The sequence below is a fragment of the Thunnus maccoyii genome, chromosome 8, assembly GCF_910596095.1.
Source record: "Thunnus maccoyii chromosome 8, fThuMac1.1, whole genome shotgun sequence".
NCBI classification, from domain to species: Eukaryota; Metazoa; Chordata; class Actinopteri; order Scombriformes; family Scombridae; genus Thunnus; species Thunnus maccoyii.
Window position 1 is genome coordinate 18,106,361 of NC_056540.1, and position 19,028 is coordinate 18,125,388.

Sequence of the window (19,028 nt, forward strand, 5' to 3'; positions counted from 1 at the left end):
ATGGCTTGTTCTGAAATGTCAGTGTCTGATAACTTCTTCACCTTTAAGCCGTACATTAAAATTACATTGATACATTGCCAAATACATCAAATCAACTGCACAGCAATAATGACCAATTTGACCCAACGTTCTCTGTCAGAACATTCAGCAATTTTATTTGCTAACGTTTCAACTTGTGTTTTTCTGCACCATCAAATCTTAAATTCACTACTTAGCTACATCTCACACGCTCAGTTTGAAACTAGGGGTGGGTAGCATGGCACTGATTTTCAATTTACAAGCATTTAAGCCCTCAGACAAGTTTGAAAAATCTAACAAAATCTATAATAATAATATATGTATTTTTTTTTTAGTCTTGCTGAGATATTAAAGTGTGCTTGTGCACCCCTAAAAAGAGTCTAAAATCATCAATGTTATTCAGGCAGTTTAATAATTAATGCTCAGTTGCTTATGTCACAAAGGTAACATGGCACCGTTATGGCCGAGGCCTGCTATGTATGTGTTTCATATGTTTTAATGTTGGACATAACACACTGTAGAGGTGTAAAGCAGGAAGGGTGTTTTATATGGCATAATCTCTAATGGAAGTATCCAGAGACATGTCCTTGAGAGGTAGCCATGCAGTGCTGTAATATCGCCTGGGCTTGTGGCCAGTAAATGGAAGATCAATCTTTAGGAAGGCAATAGAGAACAGCTCCCACAAAATTTAGAGCTGGGCACCGCATTGGTGTGATGTTAATGTTGGTGTGCTGTGCCCCTTTGTTTCTCATGAATAAGCTTATAAAGGCTTAATGGTGTCATGTATGAGCAGCAGCAGAAATGCTTTATAAGCTGATGAAGAATGTTTTTTTTTTTTGGAGATGTTTTATGCCAGATTGATTTGTAGCCTGCTGTTGCGTGGATCATTTTTATTTAATGAGCTTAACAGATGATAGTTTCATCTGTTCTTTCAAAAAATTTTGGAAATAGGGAGTACTTCACTGTTGTTATTAGTGATGTAGGAGTCTAGGATATAATGGATGGAGACCTTCAAACTGGCATTGTGCTTGCATTCATTTTCTTCACCTCTCTGTGTGCTATTTGGTCCTCATAGGCATAGAAATACACACACACACAGTTCAGTGCACCACGCGTACTCCTTGGCTAATGACTGATGATTATCTGCCTCCTCCACGTCTCCTCTATGTTCCAGGAACACTTCCTGGAGGTCATTCAGAACCAGGAGTTCCTGCTGCTCCCTACGGCTGAGATTGTTAAGCTGCTCTCCAGCGATGACATCAACGTTCCAGATGAGGAAACAATCTTCCAGGCTTTGATGATGTGGGTGAGGTATGATGTCCAGCATCGACAACAGGACCTAGGGGTGCTCCTTGCCTATATCCGTCTGCCTCTTCTTCCTCCACAGGTGAGACAGCAAATGAAGACGTAGGGTGGTGGCGGAGGAAACCATATGATCAGGACTGTATATGGTGCATTTGCTTGAGTATGTAGCTGAGAACTAAGCTGTCACGATGCTTCCCTTGTCCACACTGTCAACAATAGCTGTCATTTCCCCCCCTTTGCCAAATCTGTCAAGGATGCAAACTGCTGGATTTATAATGCATTATTTCACAATATGTCTCTTCATATTTATATAGGATTTCAATCATTTTGTCTATAAATGTCAGGAAAAGGTGAAAAATTATTTTACTAATGTCCCAGAGGCTAGCATTACGTATTCAAAGGTCTTGTTTTGTCTGGCTGTGTCTGAACAACAGTCTAAAATCCAAAAATATTAATTTTACTATCAAATAAGACAAAGGAAAGCACATCTTTACAGTTGAGATGCTGGAACCAGGCTGGGAATGTTTAGCATTTTTGCTTGAAAAATGAGTGAAACAGTTATTTAATTATCAAAATATTTGACACTTAAATTTCTGTTGATCCACTAATCAATTAATCGACTAATTGCCACAGCTCTAAGCCACATACATTTACTGCAGGAGAATTGCCCAGTATAACCTCAGCTTTTCAACTGACCACTGAAAAGCAATGAACCACTGAATTGTCAATAATGACTTTATTTATGTTGGTGGCTGAAGTAAAATCTCCTCTCGTAATGATAAATCAAACTGGCAGTATGACAACAAGTTTTTATTTGCATGAGGCAATTAATAGCTTGCTTATGTTTGAATTATTGTTGTTTTAAACACCGCAACTCATGTTTTATGAATGCCATATTTCTGAGAGGGAGCATTGTTTTACAATTGTGTCATCCTAATTTACATAAAATCAATCACAAATAAGCCATTTTTTTGGCAGATCTGAAATATGAAAATATTTCCCTTTTTTTACATTAACACTGCTTAATGGATTACTTTCCAAAGCTTATTTTGCACATGTCAGTTTTATAATTCACTTTATATTGGGTGACAGGGGTGGCAGGAAATAATAACTCACAGTATTGCTGTTTGAAAACAACAATGAAGACAATGTTTTTATGAATGGAAAAAAAAAGTGGAAAATATGATCTAATTCATAAGTTATCTCATCCATCGGCTTGGGAGATACTGCTCACTGTGAGGCAAATAAACAACAGAAATGAACCACTGCTTTCATGAAAACCAGAACTTTATTTTTTTAAAAACTAAGAAGATGAGTGTTGCTGACATTACTCATAGGCATATCAACATCAATACATTTATACAAAACATTAATTCATGAAAATGAAATGTGTTGGTATTCAATAAAAACACATAAAATCTTACTAGGATGTATAAAAGTATGCCTTCAAATCTATATAAGTTGTAATAGTGTGAATGGCTTTGTGACTAATTTGCTCAGTTGTTTTATCTCAGGCTGATGTTTGCACATGTGTTTCCATTTAATGTGTTTTGTTGTAATGTCTGGTTTGATGCAGCAGTTCTCTTCATCCAAGACAGTTTTCTCCTATGGGAGACAATAAAGCAGCTGCATTAGTTTTCAGTGTAGGCTCGATGATACATGGACATAAGACATTTAAGTCTTTGAGTTTAGATATTTCCCAAATAGATGCAAAATGTGACTATAGAATTGTCATAAATATTTTGCATTTAACATAAACCATTATAAATAATAATATGTTAAGACTTGCTTGTATCCAATCTAAAGATAAGACAGTTTTGTGTACAAGGGTCTTATAAAATGTCCTCACTTGACTCTGATCATAAATTAATCATTTAAGTAAGACAGATACTAAAATCACTGAATATGTCTGTGCCAGACAAACATTTCCAACAGTGTGCTTTGAGTTTATCTGTTACTGAAACTGCTCTTCACTGTTACTCTGCATTCTGTTACATTTAATCTAACATTTCACACATAAAGTACTCAAGGTAATTCTACATGAGATTAACCTGGTTTTAGATTAACAGGCCTTTCATTGCATCCCTCCAAAGGTCATTTGTATAAATACCATAAACGTTATCAACCACATATGTTTCTTTATATTTTAATGCATTCTTTCTTATGATGTAGCCTATTGATGAGATTTTTATTTTAATGCAGCTTCTTGCAGATCTGGAAAACAACAAGATGTTCTCTGATGATCTGGAATGCCAAAAGCTGCTGATGGAGGCCATGAAGTACCATCTTCTGCCTGAGCGACGTCCCATGTTTCAGAGCCCAAGAACCAAACCTAGAAAGTCCACTGTTGGTGCACTTTATGCAGTAGGAGGGATGGATGCCACCAAAGGTATGGCCCATATACAGCACGTATCTATATACAGCTGTGTGTGGATACGTTATTTAAATTGTAATACCTGCTGTGTCTATGGTTGCAGGCTCCACCACCATAGAGAAGTACGACCTGCGGACTAACACTTGGGTGCAGGTTGGAATTATGAATGGACGCCGGTTGCAGTTTGGCGTGGCGGTGATTGACAACAAGCTGTATGTGGTCGGAGGAAGAGATGGACTCAAGACGTCCAACATGGTGGAGTGCTACAATCCAATCAACAAAGTGTGGTCCACCATGCCCCCCATGTCAACACACAGACATGGACTTGGTGAGTGTTCACAATGTCTGCCAGACAACTCCACTTATTTCGTTAAAAAGAAAGTAACACACTGATAAATAATCTAATGATGGAGACATAACAACATTGTTTTGCTTAGATTAGTTAGTTAGTAGATTAAAACTGAGAATAAAACAAGGACACCCTCTGTCAAAGCAGTAAATCTGCTACAAAGAAAACTATTTGTTACTATTCTCAAAGATCCAAATATGACATGAAGTGTGTTGACAATAAAACACAAATTCAAGGTTTGGGTTTTATATCGGTCAGCCTACCTGGTGTTATAAAACACCCAAAATTGCAGGATGCATGCTCGGAGGCGTCACAGCTGGCATGCTGTTAAAAAATCACACGTTTCTTTTGAGATAGACCTTTGATATTTTCCCATTCCCCTATCAAAGATTGGCAGGCTGTGCTGGCCCTGCTCTTCCTTACCCTTCCCTGTCCAATAAATTTCATATCAGAAGGCGTTTTGATTCACAGTTGAAACAGGTCTGGGTAACAGAACAGGGAGATCTTGTCAAAGCATTCAGCTCACTCACTCGGTGTGGTCGGAGGTATCGGAGCGCCCAGGAGATAACACTGTACAGATTACCTGTGTTGTCTTTGATGTTTCATGTAGCAAATATCTCTTGCTGCTTTGCTTGTGGTGTGCATATTTTGAGTATGAATATATTTGAGCTTAGTGTCCACCAGCGTCCCTGCACAGCCGTTGCCTGCTGTGTGCATTATGAGTAACGACAACAAAAGAAATTTCTTGAAGATGACAAAAGTATTTCTTTTTTATTCCAAAACCACCATTCAGTAGTATAAAGAGAGCGCCACTTCAAGAATTGCTTCTGTCTGACAGTGTTTATGTCATTCATGAGTTCTCTGAATGTGGTCTTGCTCTTATGTTCCCTCAAAATAATTGAACTCTCACCAAAGGAAATAAGGATAAGGGTGGTAATATAAAAACCCATTGTGTTAAAACATCCTCTGCATTGTTGCTGGTGAAAATCGCTTTCCTCTGTGACTTGGGAATGAGGAATAACAATGCTGTTTTATAGTCTTCCTGTTTGAATACATTTGGTCAGCTGCATGACTCACTCTGTTCCATGCTCAGCTCTAAGATTAAAAATGTACCTCTGCCTCAGCTCTTTCCAAGAACTGTTGAAAGAGGGGGTTCAATTTTAAAATGTCATTTAATCTCTTTTCACTGATTATTTGCTAGCATGTGGTTTACATTACATTGTGCTGGCATTATGCTTTGTGATGAGAATTTGAAAAAAGAAACTGATCTTTGTTTCATAAGCCTCAAAGAAGTTTTGTAGCTTTAGTCACCCTTTTGATATAAAACGTTTAGGATTGTAAAAACAACAGTTGGAGGTCACAGATGTTACAGCATCAACTGTGTGCCTGTACTACTTGTACTCCTGTACTAATTCATTAAGTGCTTATATTGCTGATAATGATTACAAATGCACTGTCCTTTTGTGTTTACATAGATAAATAAACATAAAAATACACAAGTACGAAGTAATAATAAAGTATATTAATCATTCAATGTTATAATTTTCTTCCTATTTTACAAAATCATCCAAAAAAACAGCATGTTATTTTGGGTAACATGTGCCTCTTGCATCAATTTGTGTAGGTATTGCTGTGCTGGAGGGCCCCATGTATGCTGTAGGAGGCCACGACGGCTGGAGCTATCTCAACACAGTGGAACGCTGGGACCCTCAGGCCAGACAGTGGAACTACGTGGCCAGTATGTCGACACCACGGAGCACCATGGGAGTCACAGCGCTCAATGGAAAGTAAGTTGCCTTGTCTATATTCAACTCACAGACTATCCCAACATGGCCTAATGATAAAATTACACTATAAGGCAAAATATATTGTTGTCCCTCTGCTACTTTGTTTCCATACTGAGGCTGAGGTCAGTGTCAACCGTAACAGACACTGAGGGGGCAGACGAGTACAGGCAATGTGCAATAAAAAAAGGAATGCCAGTATTAGTGCAGAATTTTGAAATATTCTTCTATTTAAATGTTGAAGTTACCAGTGTTCTTGCATATTGTTGCATGTTTTAACTTTGTATTTAGACTTGCTTGAAATTTTATCATCATGTCTGCTTTTATTTTTGCTAAAGATAAGTTATCTCTCCAAAAAATAAATAAAAGCAGATACTGTATTATGTTAATCCACAATATTCAATAATCTGCAAGTTAATTTGCATAATGTACAGTAATAAATGAAAATGGAAAAATGAGAAAGAATCTAAAACACTACCGCATGCTTTGCTTTGGAAAATGGTCAACATTCAGCAGTAATGTAATACGTAACTTGGAATACAGCGTACAATAACATTGGCACGGTTGTATAACTTACAGTGTGCTGGTCCAAGAAAAGCAGAAGCGCTGTATTCAGCAGCTCAAGGCAGAAGCTGGTCTGATTAGTTTGATAATTTATACTGTGTAATCTAGACTCCATAAAAGCAAAACACTTCATGTATTTGTATGTATTAAATTCCTAACTGCGCTATTTGAAAGTAAATTAAGCAAGAAACAGACCAGCTCAGCCTAATTTAAATATGTTTCTGTGCTGAAGGAGAAAAGAGGCTGCTGCTGCTCGGCTACATCCAGAATTCAGTGTTAAAGTCGACGCTGAGTTATTTCTGCATCTAGGTCAAAAATAGACAAGAAGGAAACTGTTTCCCTAGCCTCTACTTTCTTGCTGTCGGGTCTTTGAGCTACAAGCACTTAAAACACTGATGTGATATTTCTGGAGGGAACACTCTCAAGGAAAGAGCCTTTGCAAGATGCTCTCCACTGCTCACTGCTATATCTCATAAAATCTGTCACATTATCACTGGTCTGTCACTATTCGACAACTGATATGAGTTATTCCTGCCAGAGATGCAGAGGTAGGTACTGTATGTACAGTATGTTAAATATTTGATTTTGAGCCTGTTTTGTTTATTTTCTTAGATTGTTTGCAGTAGGTGGTCGAGACGGCAGCTCATGTTTGAGGTCCATGGAGTGCTTCGATCCGCATACCAACAAGTGGAGCATGTGTGCTCCCATGGCCAAGAGGCGAGGAGGAGTGGGTGTGGCGACATACAACAACTTCCTGTATGCTGTAGGCGGACACGACGCTCCCGCCTCCAACCACTGTTCGAGACTCTCCGACTGTGTAGAGAGGTCAGTAAACGCTTCTTCTCTGGAGAAAAGACACAAACAAGAAAAAATGTTGTGCAAGCAGTTGATGGAACTCAGTCAAAGGTGGGGCTGAGGCTGTTGACTTTCTCTTAAGAACAATAGAGAGCTAAAATCATCTTGATCCCCACCCTGTTCCTGCATTTTGAGACATGTCGGCGTTATACTACGTGATACTCCACTGAAGAGATCATAGTTTCCACTGATTCTTTCATTTTATAGTATCTGGCACCATCTTGTGGCCATAATATTCTCCCGTATCTGAACCTAATGTGATGTAGGTAGAATGACACCTTCAGTTATAATTTACTGCTAAGAAAAACATCTCTTGTTTAAATAAATTAAATTGTTTCCCATTATTTGTGAATTCATGTAGGGATTCTATGATTATTGCAATAATGTTGAAATAACATGAAATGCTAATTGATGCCTTTATTTTGAGAGTGGTACTGATAGAAGTTTACTCAGTTAGTATAGATTGAATCATCTTTTTAGGTGGGCACATGACATCTATATATTGACATGTGTATTACCTTACAGTATGCTGTTTAATTTATAGACTGATTCTGACTGATACATATTTTCTGTGTCGTATCAGTTTGTAAGGAGTTCAATGATTTTCAAAAACATTTTCAGCATTTGTTTTGACCTACTTATATTTCAATAGAGATGGGCAAACTGTAAACTTTTAACTTTTGCATGTTTTAGGCACTTTAACCAGTTTGTAAAATCAAATAATGAGTAACTTAGTGCCTACAGAGTCATATATTTGTGTGATTACTGTAATTCTGTTTTACTTTTTTTACTTATTGTCTATGTGCATAAAATTATGTAGATTGCCTTCTGCCACATCTTTATTTTATTAATTTAACTTACTGATTTAAAGCTGCATAAGGCAACTTCAAACTTTGGTAGCCTCGAGTGTCATTAAAACATCAATGAATTTCAGAACATTTGAGTGATTTCACTACACAGAAATTATAGAAAGTAAATCATTTTCACCATCATTTTATCATCTTAGTGGTCCACATGGTAAAGAAAAAAACTACTTTATGCAGCAACTTCTTCCCTCGCTGATTAGTCCAGCTCTCTCTGGACCCAGCATCCGCCAGATGTTGTTCAAGAGACAGTTTTGCATTTTTGCTTTTTTTTCCAATTTGGTTCTCTGTCTGTGCTGAAAGAAGTTCCCATTAGTGACCATTCAGACATCTGTGATTAAAGAGGGCGGACATAAGGATGTCTCAATTAGTGGGGATGGGGGACTGTTTTCCACTGGAGATTTAGGCTGCTTGGATAGATGAATTTTTACAAAACTCTTTTCACCCTTCATCCTGGTGATGATAAACCATGCAGTACCATAATGCAAAAACAATCATTGACCAAATGTTGTAATTTCAGATATGACCCAAAGACAGACACGTGGACCACTGTGTCCTCCCTCAGCGTTCCCCGGGATGCAGTGGGTGTTTGCCTGCTGGGTGACAGGCTGTATGCTGTGGGAGGATATGATGGCCAGTCATATCTGAACACTGTCGAGTCCTACGATGCACAAAACAATGAGTGGACTGAGGTAATTACATCAACCAAAACTCATTTATTATGAGTATTTGTCCATCACAACACAAAACACAGTGCATGTGACTCATACTCTTAGATATTAGTAAAAATATTATGATGCTAATTCTGTTTTAGGGAACCTTTGGTTACATTTTTAAAGGAACTGTTGCTTGCTTTTGTCACACTTTGTTACTTTACAAACCCATTGGGTTCATCTGCTGAAGTCACGGAATCCTATCAAACATGTTATGGCTTGCTTTTCTTTTTTGCAACATATTTTTCCAATCTTGCCACTGCAACCCTCTTATCTGCATGAAGTCAAATGGGATTTTTTTTGAAGACAACCTCAGATGAGAAGCTGCATGTTAACCTCTCTGTCTTCCTGTAGGAGGTCCCTCTCAACATTGGCAGGGCAGGTGCCTGTGTGGTGGTGGTGAAATTGCCTTGAGCGCTTTGTCTCACGACAGCATGGGAAAGAAATGAAAAGAAGTTGCGAAGAAGAGTGGACAAACAATACAACAGATCAAGGACACATCCTTCGAGAGTCATGAGTTTTTGTTTTTTTTTCTTCCTCCAGATTTTTCTGAGGAAAACACAGACAGAGCCTTGCCCATAAACCATTGTTTCTATCATTAGTGCACACATCTGCCCACTGGGGAGGACTTGCTCAGAAACTGGAATGCAAGGCGCATTCTCTACATTCTCAACCGATCAAGAATTTTCACAGACTTGGCTAAGCTGTAGCAATCAGTGCCAAGTCTTTGTTGTACTGGTTTGTTATACTAGATTTATGAAAAGTTCTGTGTACGTCTTTAAGATATAGATTTACAAGTTTTGATCAAGTAAGCCTAACTACAGGTTAGATTACATTTCTACCATTTATAACATTTCCTATCAGTGCCATCACAAACAGTATATTTTTGGGTTTATATTTCCCTTTACAGCCACTCAAATAAAAATGTTATAATACATAGATGTAACTATGTATCAGTGTCTTTCCTGAGTGAGTGGTCTGAACAGACTCTTTAGCAAAAAGGACCACTGTGAACACTGAGGGTGAAGAGTTTGTCCAGGCTGAATTGCAGAACAGAGAGGAAATCAAACGTTTTCGCTGAAAAAATGTGTTTGGACATGTTTATAGTTCTTTTTTATTGAAACTGTAGCTACAGAACACCAAAGTCATTTGCTTGTCTTAGAAGTCTTGTTACGCATTAAATAAAGGTTTACAAAATTGTGAATTACAGAAAATATATCATATTGATATTTCACATTGCTGTACAGATTTTTGTGAACTTTCTGAAACTACATTTGTGTTGATAGAACCATGCCTAAACCAGTGTACTCTGGTGACTACACTTATTATTCTTTTGTCTTTATTTCTGGGCGCGCTAGCTGAGCAAATGTTTTATTTGATTTATACAATAGTATATATCACTGTCTGTTCTGTATTTTTAAGTATATAATGCCTTCTGGGTCATGTAGATGATCTTCACTGACACAACACACTACATCCAAACTAATTACCCAAGTCTATGAGAGAATTTCAAGTACTGTTTTACATTTTTATGTGAAACACTCGAAAACCTGATTTCCACAGCACTTCACTGATGTGACTTTGATTAGAATTTTTAGATTTGTAGTTGGTTGTTCTGCTCTTAAAAGTAAAAGATAACTAACTTGTTCACGATGAGAACAATTTGTAACTGTAATTATAACATGTTTTGGGGGCCAAATGTTACTTTTTATGTTTTTATCCTAATTTTGTACAGCATGCAAACCTATAAATTAAATGACTTCAGTCTTCTCTGCATGTTCAAATCCATGTTTCGAACTGAATGTGACCCCTCAGCGGGCATATTTTTATTTCTCTTGTTGTTCTGCTTTAAGTAAACTAAACTGATTCTTTGACTAAACAGACTTGGATACTACTTTGATGTCAGCATTAACCTCTGTTTTGTTCTCATCTCAGCACCCACTTTTTAAATCAAGCAAGCATGTTTGTTGATATCGCTGTGTATTTTTCCCTCTCATCAACAGACTGAGGACCAACTGCTACTGCTTTCCTTTGTTTTTTTTCACTGTTTACCCTCCAAATAGTTTTCAAATTCCCTCCTCCGCACTCTCCTATAGCTTGTTCGGTTTGATTGTGATGGTTTTTGCTTACAAAATACCAGCTTATGTGTCCACAAACTTGCAGGTCTCTTCAGAATACACAAAATATTAGACACCCGTTAGAGCAAAACCTCCTTTGCACAATCCATATCTCAGTTGATTTGAAAATTAATCTCCTTCTCCAACCTTCTATTTCTGTTTATCTGCATCTCCTCCTGTCAGATCTTATAAAGGAAATCAATTAAGGACAATAGCTTTTCCCTGAAATCACCTCGTCAGAGTGTAAGATTACTGTCAACATGTAGAACATTTATCTTAATATATCTCTGTCCAATTAATTGGAGAAACATAGTGTTATGGCTGTAGGAACATGAGACCATAATGATGAAAATAGCTTCATCCAATTTGCCCTGCATTGGATTGTTGCAAATGTGGAAGATCCTTCTCGAATTCATACTTCTCTGTTATATTCATCCGTTGGTTTTAGCTTAGTGTTGCTCAATCTTCAGTTCCACATCTGTCAGACAAAACTGCTTTGTCTGTTTAGTTGCCACCCATATAGTAGGTTAGCAACCACAGCTAAACACACACAGTGATCTAAACAATGACAGTCAGTACCATGTTATGTGAGTATGATGCAATACGCTATCTAAAAGTCATCAGGTTTCCAAATCTGATTCAAGGGCTCAGGGAAACATGTGCTATATGACATTATTACATTATAGAAGAGAGCTGGAAAAACCAACAAAACACAAAGATGACAAAGGACACTCTTACACAGGCTTAATTTGACTGTTGTTGCATTTGCAGTCAGAATTCTTAAGTTATAAAATTTACTGAAGCAATTTAGAGGTAAAGAGGTTCATTAAACTTATTATTATCCTATTGCAATCCTAACATGTAAGCCTTTTAAGTATTTAACATGATTGACATCACTTGAAATAAAACCTGATCTTACTTTTGAAGAATTTTTTCATTTCCTCTTGAACTTTGAATTAATTTAATCTGAATATTGCATGTTTCCTGATATTGTAGTCACCATCAATGCCATATTGAAATAATAAGTGCACTAATTAAAATCCACAAATCCACACCAAACTATTCATATTTACCCCATAAGATAGAGCTATTCCTGAAATGATAAAGAATAATAATAGAGAGAATAATTAGGACGTTATGTTCTGGGTCATTATGGCAAATAAATTGAATATAAAACATACACTTAGAAGGAACATTTTCTTTTTTCAAGATTTCAACACTGAATGAATTTGTTTCATGTTTCCAGTGTTGAATGAATTAGAATAAAACCCACTGTGCCTTACTGATTTCCTTTTTGAAACCCAGAAACATTATAAAGGAGGAGATGGAGGAAAGAGAGGAACAGACATATTGCAGAATTCGTTTTAGGCTTTGAGACAAATGAGTAATGGATTTTGTTCATTCAATATAGAACAAAATAAAAAGGAAGTAGAAATAGGATGTTTTTTTTGAGTGCAAAAGTCCCTGCAGTAACTTACATTGTCAAATTCAAATTCAGGCACTTTAATGAAAGGATGAAGTCAAATTATTCTAAATATACATCGATCCATTTTGATTTTGTTAGAGAGTAATCAGCTTTGTTAATTTTAGCAATTTTGATTTTAGTATATTTCCACCACCATCACACACAGTCAGTCTGCTCTTTCATGGTGATGTAATCATATCATAAATTATCCAGAGAGGGTGCTGTTGCACTGCAGAGGACGTACCAAACCACACTTACCACCGCAAAAGGCAAATCAAAGATCTCCAGTACCATTACTGTTCATAATAAATGTCAACTAGCATTAAGAATGCCAAGGACAAATACTTGAGCTAATAACCCTGCATAATTATTGAGACATGATGATGAAATGTTGGGAAATTGGATGTTAAGTCGTCTCCTTCTCTTACTTACAAATGAGCATCTTGCTGAGTTTTAAGGAGAAGCCTACGAGCAAGATGAGTTCTGACGTGAGAGATGATTTGTCAGGTTTTAAAAGGATTTTGGTATCACAAAAGTTTGAACAATCTCTTATAATTGTGTGACAAATGTAGACAGACTGTTCTATTTTTGATCTCTGCTCCTAGCCTTTTTTTTCTTATTTTTTTTAGGAGTGAGGGAGCAGCTCTCCCTCGTATTTTATTCTTTTTTTTGTGACAGTGAACAGAGATGGAAAGTGATGAGAGAAAGATGCAACAGCACAGCATGAGTTGCAGACATTGTACAATATTGATTGGTGGTGAAGACATACAGTACGTGTACTAGGTTGCTTTCTTATGTAATATATATTTTTGGATTTAGGAGACATGAAAGCTTTCATAAATTAAAAATCATTGCAATACAAAAATAACATGTTACAGTCATTGAGTTTTGATTTCACCAAACACTTTCTTTTTTCTGTCAGATAAATGATAATGCAGCATAATTGTTTGCTGTCAACAGTCTCAGAACTTCAGTGCAGATCCGTTGGCCTAATGCTCACTGAAGAATGCCTGAGAAAAAAAAAAGGATTTGGATGGTTTATTTGTCAAGACACAGTGTTCTAAGAAAGACTGAGAATAATAATAATAATAAAAAAAATATATATATAGCATGTGAGGGATCATCTTCACCACAGGGACAAAAGACAAGATGGATCCCTCTACAAGTGCCACAACAAACTGTCAACTTAGAATAAGATTGTCTCGTCAAGCCTGCTTAAATAAGCCTGTTAACATGGCACTTTTGACATCTTGCAATGTAGTGCCGTGTCAGGCAAAATGTTGTGTCTTCTCTTCCCAGGTGATGGCAAATTGATTTTACACCGCAACATTTTTTTTGTCAAGCGTCTGAATTCAGACAGAGATTTAACATATTGCACAGGCAGCAGGACAATATCTAACTGCAGAGACGTTCGTTCCCGTTCAGCGAACAATCCAACCTGAAAAATTACCTGCTTACCTGAGGAACTACAATGCAAACTATAGCCTTTAAGCGACACCGGCGGTGATGAAGTAGTTAGCTGAGCTTTCATAAGTCCACCATAGATACAAAGAATGACAGTTGCTTTTCTCGTCTGATCAAAGGCAGCAGACAAGTGCTGTAGAATGTTTCTCCCTCCATCCTCCCCCCAAACCCTGTCTCTGTCTAATGATAGTTGAATACATTGTCATCTCATTATCTTTGAAGAGGGGAAAGATCCCTCCCGTATGAGTGGGCACTGTGTCTCTTGCCATCAGACGGGCCCTGAGATTGGTGAAGCGCATTCTTGTCTCATTATGTTGAGTGAGAGATATCAGACACATCCCATCTGCCTAACGCTTTCCACACACATACCGCCATGCTTCAGCCATACACGCTGCTACTGAATCCGTAGTTCTAAATCTCAGCTAGAAGACTCGTATAAGAAGCAGGCTGGGACACTGCTATTAACTAAATCACTGCACAGTTAAATATGAGCCAGTGCGGGAATACTAACTTTGGAATCGGATGAGTACAAGCAGGGCTGGATACCAACAAAGAGCCCGTGACATGCATCTATTCTGCATTTCATATCATCATTAATGTTGCAGCCTATGATGCAGTTTGTTTCTTAATGGTTTTAAACTAGAACGCAGAACTCATTTACCCCCAGGGCAACTGGCTGCAAGGCTTTTTTCTGGTTCCTTCTGACAAATGAAAAGAGAACAAAATTTCACTTCTACAGTCCCTCCCTATTTTCCAATTTGCAAACCTTCTCCAGGGTAAAGAAACAGAACAGAGAGGAAGAAAACTCTGAACATATTACAGAATCACACAGTCTGATGCAATGACACCACAAACTACAGCCTCAAAAATAAACACACACATATAGAGCATCATACTTCTTAATTAACTTTTTAAAATTTTCAGTTTTCAGACACTAATTTTGGTGCTTGTGTGACTATTCTAATGTGAATGAGTAGTACCCAAAGCCAAAAGCTAACAATAACTTGTGACAAAAGTGCCAAATTGGTCCCAGTTTCTCTTGACTGGCTCTAAAAGATGTCATGGGCCGATTGCCAAAACATCTTATCGTGGACACAGTACAGTGAAACCACTACACTGATATACATGATGGATGTCAGATCAAAATGAATCCAGCCATGTTTTTACCAGCTTTGAATTCATGCATGGGAAAGCCTGTCAGGGGCGAGAGATGATGTGGACACTGGCTCTCACTGTTTGTCAAGATTTTACATCCCTCCCCCTCACTACTCGTTTGAAGCTAGTCATCTGCTGTCTAGCAGCTTGCTGCCAATACGCCTGAGAATCTAGATTCAACATTTGTAGACTTCTCACAGGAATGAATGCAATTAGACTGTTTTGTGGGTGTAAAACATCCCTTTGCATACACCATGCAATCTATCATTTTAATGGGCCTCAACTTTCCCAGGAAACATGCTTTAATTTGGTAACTACACTCGTCTATTTCTTATTTTGTGTGTCTAATTCAGTCAGGAAACCAGTGACCCATCAATGGCACATTTTTTCATAGCAGTTTTGCTTCTTTAGAAGGCTGGACGGAATAAAAGAAACACAGAGCTAAAAGCACACTTTTAAAAGTTGAGCATCAAATGATGTTTTGACATCAAATGGAATAATGAGGAAACATCAAAACCTGAAAAAGAATCACATACGCAAACAGCCCAATTCTTTAAATAAGACGAGTTGTTTGTTTTCTGACTGATACAGCTGTGACAACAAAGTTGCTCTTGTCCAACTCACTTTCTAAGCCTTTACAGCATTCAGAGAACATCATGTCCACTTCAATAATAAATTCTCCCTCTTTGAAGGACGCACACAATATACATTTTACTGCCTCTTTTTTTCAGATGAATCTTTGCAATGGGAGGAAAAAAAGCATCTAGAGTTGCTTGTGTGCCACTATTGTGTCAGCTATGCCTCTTACCCCATATGATCTTTCTCTTGGCACATTACAGCTGCCCCTGCAAGGCCCGCTTATGAATTGCCTCCAGAACTAAATCACTTCCTTTGTCAGACATGACTGCTTTTCTTTCCCAGACCCATTGCTTACTGCTATTGTTAGCGAAGATGAACGGCCCACGACAATTAAAGGTGTGGACCATTACTTCTGCTGTAAGGAAGGTTAGGCCTCATGCTTTACAGCCTGAAGGGAGAACATTGCAATATCTACATCTGTCATCTAGGGCCATAATGGAAGGTCTTGGAGTGGACTAGGAGCCAACAAATGTCCACTGCTCTGAATGCACTGGGTCAAGTTTATACAGCCATGTCAGAGGTCTGAGGGATGCATGGCAAGAATATTACTGAAACTTACTGAAAGTTGAAGAAATGTACTGCAAATACAGAAAACACAAGCATCTGAAAAGCTGCAAGACCAACTACGGGGCACACTTAAACCGATTAATATGTCAATTACTGGGCAATGGTGATTAAAAATTAGCTAACAATGTTTATTTTAGTTTTAACACTCTGATAAGGTGAGTTTGATATAACTGAATTAATATGTATTAATTAATTGCATGCTTATCAGTTTTAATTGTTTGTTGTTATTTGTGTTGTGACTATTGTTGGGCAGTTACGGTAATATGATAGAAAAGATTACAATTTGAAATTCAATAATTACATTACAGTAAGGCTCCATTTGACAATTTGGGGTTTACTTGTTCTCTGTCTTTCCAGGGGTTTGATGGAGGGAAATATATTAAATAAATGCTGTCTCTGTGTGATCAGACCCGTTAGCTTAGTGCAGAGGATGGAGGTGTGGGAAAGCAGCTAACTTCTACCAAAAGTAACAAATATGTGACTTCCAGTATCTCCAAAGTTATTTTAATTAATGCTCCATGTCATCATTACATACCTCTAAACTGTAGGGTGGCTGCTTGGTAAACCAGAGGAGGTTTTGGAGTTGTTTAAAGGCACCTTTGACGGAGCTAGGCTGAATAATGAAAGTAAAGTAACAAGTAATTTAACTAATTACTTTTGCTGAGTGCTTAAGTAATTAGCAAAGCAGTGTAATTGTTTTTTTTTTAATGAGTAATACATTGATTAAAGTTTTCAGGTAACTTGCCCAGTGCTGGTTGTAACTATTTTTGTTGTGATATACAACTTGCAGCATTGCTTCACTTTCTTGTGTTCCCTATTTGCACATCTCTTAATGTTGTATATGTGTTGTCAGATTGGTGAATGTGTTTCTTGTTTCTTGCTATGTGTTTTCTTCAGTTGCAGAGCATTGAGCTCTCTTGGCTGCCATAAAAAAAGAATAAAAAGAATGTGAAAAAAAGAGGAATATGCAAATGTTAATACATATGTCTTTTTTATAGTATATAACACATTATATCTAGACTGTATTATTCAAACTAAAATTCAAACTGAGATCATTACCTTGAATACTGCTTTATTGGTTTATACCATGTATTGCTCTCTGTTTACTCCGTTTGTTTGCAGTTCCAATTTCCTGTGGGATGTGTAGATTCTGAACATCATAAAAATCAAATCAATAAATATTAATTTTAAATTGTTAAATGTTTATGTATCTGTTCATGATGAAATAAAAAAAAAACACTGTGTGATTCAGTGATAGCTAACTGAAAAGCAAATGTTATCATAACTAATGTCAGAGAAACAAGCAATGCTCCATAAAAGAAAGCAACATTTTGTAAAACTGATGTAAAAGCTTTAGCTCAGCCAAAGTCACCTCATCTACTGTAATATGGTGACACAGTTGTTTGATTCATTGATAAACTGACTGACTTGTTGATTGTTTTGCTTCTAATGAACACATATTGTACCGAATAATCTTTGAGACAGTAAAAGTTAGTAGTAAAAGAACGCTTAAGTCATAAACTTTACACTTTAGTTGCTTTTTTCTGGCATCATCTTTGGTGCCAGCCTGTTAAGTTTTTGTACAGCACTTTCCAGAGACTTTTTTTTTATGAAGAGTGGTGTAATGACTGCTGGTGCTATCTTATTTTTTTCAGCCATGGTGCTTTGTGCTAATCTATCCTCTTCTCCCTCTGTTTATAACAAAAGACAAAATCTATAAAAGTAAAATGTATTCCTTCTTGTGCACTAACGTTTTTTCCAAGGAAAGTCCTGCCAAACATGAGCGATTAGGGTAAAAAAAGGGGATTCCGTTCTGTAAAAATACTTTATAATGGATTACTTTCATCTTTAAATCACTTTAAAACCTTCAAATGTATCTTACAGGAAAATGTACTTTATTGAAAACTATATAGAGACTTAAAGGTTTGGTCAAATCATCTTACATCTTTGAGTAACTTCTCCCTAGACAATACAGATGTGACACATATACATATACATGCACAGAGATGAAATGACATTTATATGAACGTGACAAGAAAATGAAAGTTCTAAAGTAAAGTGCAAGTACAATGGTGTGATATTGCAAAACTGAACACTTCTGCTACAACATTCCAGCTGTAGGCGATCTGGTCTATAACTACTTACAGATGGGATCTGAACACAGACACACCAGGGCGATTTAATCAATTTTTAGAACATTTTGTTCCTTGCTTAACCCCAGGCAATCAGAATCACACAGGCAAAACCCACACGGCAGCCATATTGCCAGGAGGATTGCCCACGGTGGACAAAAGCTGAACCTTTCTTATCCTCCTATAGCCTTGCGTCTGAATCTGAGAGCGTATGCATGCAGATAACAACTTCAAAAGATTCATTCTCTTCTTACTACACATTTTTTTTGCAGGAAAATCTCTTGTACTCAAAGTAGCCTGATTCTTGTGTTACATAGCCTTTAGCTTGGTAAAGAGCTTTCCCTTCAAATTCATCCTGAGGCAGGCTCATGCCTGATACCCCTGTTTGACGTGCAGAGGTGTTGAATTATTTAGAGTGAATCTGTATTTTGTTATAGAATGGAGTGGGAAGCAAGAATACTAAAATGTATCAAGTTACAGGGTATGAAGGCTGCTTTGGGTGAATTAAGCACAGGATATTGACCTTGTAAATACTGGGTTTGTACACCTGATCATTACATGACTTAAAGTTTCCCCTGTTGCCCCTAAGCACCTCACATTTTAACAAGTGAAAGTGTTCTCAAGAAAAAATTCTCAGGAGAGTAGTGCTTGTGAGCTGGCTTTT

General features: G+C 37.3%; 1 protein-coding gene across 2 annotated transcripts in view; it reads left to right on the forward strand.

Moving 5' to 3' along the window:
• Nucleotides 1–9,297, forward strand: part of klhl4 (kelch-like family member 4) — a 28,164-nt gene extending 18,867 nt beyond the window's left edge. For both annotated transcript variants that reach the window (XM_042417984.1, XM_042417985.1), the window contains 7 exons: nucleotides 1,193–1,405; nucleotides 3,526–3,712; nucleotides 3,801–4,025; nucleotides 5,671–5,833; nucleotides 7,007–7,219; nucleotides 8,633–8,804; nucleotides 9,180–9,297. In XM_042417984.1, coding sequence (XP_042273918.1) covers nucleotides 1,193–1,405; nucleotides 3,526–3,712; nucleotides 3,801–4,025; nucleotides 5,671–5,833; nucleotides 7,007–7,219; nucleotides 8,633–8,804; nucleotides 9,180–9,239 — 1,233 coding nt within the window. In that variant the 3' untranslated portion in view covers nucleotides 9,240–9,297. The remainder of the gene's footprint in view (nucleotides 1–1,192; nucleotides 1,406–3,525; nucleotides 3,713–3,800; nucleotides 4,026–5,670; nucleotides 5,834–7,006; nucleotides 7,220–8,632; nucleotides 8,805–9,179) is intronic.
• The last annotated feature ends 9,731 nt before the right edge of the window (nucleotides 9,298–19,028 follow it).